The sequence below is a fragment of the Opisthorchis viverrini genome (genome assembly GCF_000715545.1).
Source record: "Opisthorchis viverrini unplaced genomic scaffold opera_v5_16, whole genome shotgun sequence".
In the NCBI taxonomy this organism is placed as follows: domain Eukaryota; kingdom Metazoa; phylum Platyhelminthes; class Trematoda; order Opisthorchiida; family Opisthorchiidae; genus Opisthorchis; species Opisthorchis viverrini.
Window position 1 is genome coordinate 2,700,122 of NW_008751672.1, and position 3,769 is coordinate 2,703,890.

The 3,769-nt window shown below is 42.9% G+C and overlaps 1 protein-coding gene across 1 annotated transcript; it reads right to left on the reverse strand.

Annotated features, from left to right (window-relative positions):
- Positions 1–475: 475 nt before the first annotated feature.
- T265_01522 (hypothetical protein) lies at positions 476–778 on the reverse strand (the record flags this gene model as incomplete). Its single annotated transcript, XM_009165563.1, has 1 exon — positions 476–778. The coding sequence occupies one exon, from the start codon at positions 776–778 to the stop codon at positions 476–478; it is 303 nt and encodes a 100-aa protein (XP_009163827.1).
- Between the last annotated feature and the right edge of the window lie 2,991 nt (positions 779–3,769).

The following is a 3,769-nucleotide window of genomic DNA, read 5'->3' on the forward strand; positions in this document are numbered from 1 at the left end:
TATCCAAACCACTTTCTCACCTCCATGTGCTTTGGCAATCAAACTCTGTTTTTGCATGCCTCTAGTGCAATTTTTACCTTTGTGAAGATTTTAACTTTTCAGTATTCTTTTAAAAGAACTCGGAGTTCTCACTTTCTGTAGGGATGAGTACAGTGGAGAAACCCATTCACCCTGATCGTGCCCGGCTTGGATTTTTGCCCTCTTCAGGGATTTATCATCATTTGATTGGCACTGTTCATGAACTCGCATGGTAAAGAGCAAAGGATACAACTAGTTAAAAATGCCTCAGCGGGTTACTGCTTCGCAAATTACTTCAACCAACTACCTCTCAACACCTACCACAGAGAACATGTGCCAGTTTGAATAATTCACAGGTCTTTTGGCCGTAGTGCATGATGGTGATTTAAAGTCGTATTATGCACGTATTGTTTGTGTATAAGAGCTACGACTGTTCGACGTTCATCATTCTGGAGGGTCACATGTAAACTACTGTTACTGCAGGCAACAAATCGACAGCGCCAAATGTGGTCGCTTGTTCCGTAACTTCATATTCCCAGTCGTTCTCCAAACGAATCGTGTGCTTCTTTCTTATTTGTAGCAGCAATGCAGTCTTTGTTTCCAGTCTTCTGGAGTGGAGTTGGCTGATGTACAAAATACCACAGCTTGGAAACGATTCCGTTTGTTGCTTAAATTCATCTGCCTTTCTCGTGTGGCTCTCCGGCTGTCGAGCAACACTGGGAGACAGAAGAAACTCAGAGCCGGAGGATTCCGTACACATGTTTTTATGTTCCCATATCATTTGGATACTTTCCTGACAGTCCAATGTATTTTATCATACTGACTTTATTAGTGGATTTATTATGGCCGTTGTCTTGCCATTTACTGGGATGTCTGTCCTGGCAAAATGCATACACAAGGTGGTCGAATTCTTTGTCACCATACAGTCAGAGAGATCTACGCCAACTACACTTGCCACGTGGAAAGGAACAGGAGTGCGAAAGACGATGAGTGCTAACTAGTCGAGTAAAACAACAATGTATCAGTCGGTGGTAGAGAGCTGTCTGACGGTGTATGAATGACATGACTGGAAAGCAGTGGTCCTGCACTGAGTTACTTTTCCTACGAAAGGTTAAACGTTCTGCTAAACTTCTTAGCGTTTCACACCATAGAAAAGCATATTTTCAACGACACATGGTAGAAAGCATAAGATCACATGAGAAAAGTACCCGAAAACACAAATATCATAGGGGATGCCGTCAGATTCACCGAACACAGACAATAGTGAGATGTTCTGGAAATGGGTTGTCCTAGAGAGGAAAGGAGGGGTAATGAGCTGATTTCCCTAATCCACAATCAAAAGCTGGGAGAAACACTAAAAGTGAGCGATTTAGGTACCAGAAAGAATGCGCGCTCTTAACTTTTGCCGTAATGTTTAGATACCGATTATACACCATGAGTAAGGGAATAAACATACAATGAGCCGAAAGCGCACACAAGAATCAGCTTGTTTGGTTGCAGGAGAGCTGTTAACCAAACACACTCGCCGTGTAGGCGAAGCTGTCTGTACGCTTGCAACCAGGCCTTTGGTACCGCACCCCTTCAAAGAGTGTGCGGTACGGGAGTTCTCATAGTTCGGCAGTGATAGCAGTGTGTTTCGTGATGCATTTGTAAGGTTGGTTGTTGGTCTGTTCACCGACCTTGGTAGTTGGGTTGTAAACGTTTCATCACCAATCGAGGTGGCATCGTCAGTGCGGGGCTGAGTGAGTGAATCCCCCCTTTTCTGCCTGTACTTATATAGCTCCTAAACAGCATCTGAAGGCGGTTTTCGCGTACTTTGGTTGGTCCCCTATGACTTGGCTTCATTAACTTGTTTCTGATTGGTTCGTTGGGCGCATTTAATTCAACAGTTCTACACGTGATTGTTTTGTTGTGATTCGGTCGTTTTCTTCTTGCTTTGTGGTTTGGATTTGTTCCATTGATTGGTTAATTCAGCCGTTACACAGTCGCGGAACTCTAGAAAATCAAGAAACCCAACGGCAACCAACGGACCAATGGATTCAAAGGAAGAAAACTACGAAAAACAGAATACCACTGAATCAACCACTCAAGGGAGCAAATCCAAACCACAAAGTAAGAATAAAATGATGGAATCACAACAGGAGAATCGCATACAGAACTGTCGAACTACATACATGCTGCCTTCAGAGCGAAAAGATGCTGTTTAGGAGCTATATACGTACAGGCAGAAGAGGGGGAATCACCCACTCAACCCCGCACTGACGATGTCACCCCGATTGGTGATGAAACGTTTGCAGCCAAACTGTCAAGCTCGGCGAACTGACCAACAACCAATCAGCACACCCGAGCTACCTATATTTCACAACATTGTCAGTATTTGTAACTTCTCTACGACATCAATGCGCATAGACGAGCAGTGCTGTTCAATATTGACATATCTGTGATGAGATCTCACACGCATTCAAAAGTATTGAGTATGTCACATCGTTGCGGAAACTGCCAAGACGTCAAAAGTTTTAAAAAACCGGTGCCTCCAAGGTCCGCTGTGGGATGGAAATCTATCTGCAACTGAGGTTTCTATAGCAAGAGAAAAAATACTACTTTCTAACTGATATTTTCACGGTACATACCTTGGGAAAGAAAACGGTCGAACCCCGGCAGCCGACATTAATTCTGATTGCCTCGAACGCCTGATAGATCTCACGCAAAACCAGGATTGTTGTAATAAGCCGAATGTTTGGTGACATGTAAATACAGGAAGGAGGAAAATAGTACCCGTAAATAAACTCAAGAGTAAAATTCACACGAACGACCTCTACTCAATGCAAATTTTGATACCGCGGCACACAAATCTTTGTTTGAAGCACTATCATCATCAAAGGTCGAAGTGCGTGACGATTTATACAGTATGCAACAGGTCAGATTGTCTTTGCACGAGACGGTTGAAATACAATATCGATCAATTTTCTGCAAGCCACTAAGGCATACGGAGCAACGGCGGTCGATAGATTGGCAGTGTTCAGGTTAGAGTTAGGAGTTTTTTGGTGAAACAACTCCAGATTCAATGTGACCAGAAGAGGCGAACAAAGCACGGTGTGAAAAATCAGCAATAGATTGACTTCCGAAACATGGGGAGTATCTTGGATTTATTGATCAAATGACCGGCCCAATGGCTTATTCAAAGCAGTTTTGTGGAATGGACTTGAAACTCCAGTACACTTCGAGAAATCTTGAACGCAATTCATCTCCTATAATTCAGAATAAAGCAAGATACAGTTCAGTATTTGAGTATGGATGGAGCTGAAAAAGGTCCCCAGGACAATAAAACCGTTTTGTACAAAGGGCATCTGAATCAAATGCTGGAGTGAGGAATGATGTAAACCCACATATCGGTGTTTGGCGCAGACGTTCGATGGGTGAAAATTGTTTGTGTGTGGCAACCTGTCCAGTAAATTCACATCTCTGTTTTTCATTGTTAAAACGATGTTCAACAATGATTAAAGGATGATTTTCAGGGTACATTGGGGATCTTTGGTGTCACATCGGGTGGGAAATATGTCAGTTCGAGAGGTATGTGTGTTTGGTGTGTCGTACTAGCGATTGTATTTATACTGTGACAATGGTAGGCACCGAGTTTATGTCAAAAATACAAAATTCGAGTCTGCTCATCGTGTTATTGGGTTTACAGACACAAGAACCTTCTCCGGGTACGGATTTTTGAATCATACTCAGCAAAGTAAATGAGAGTTAG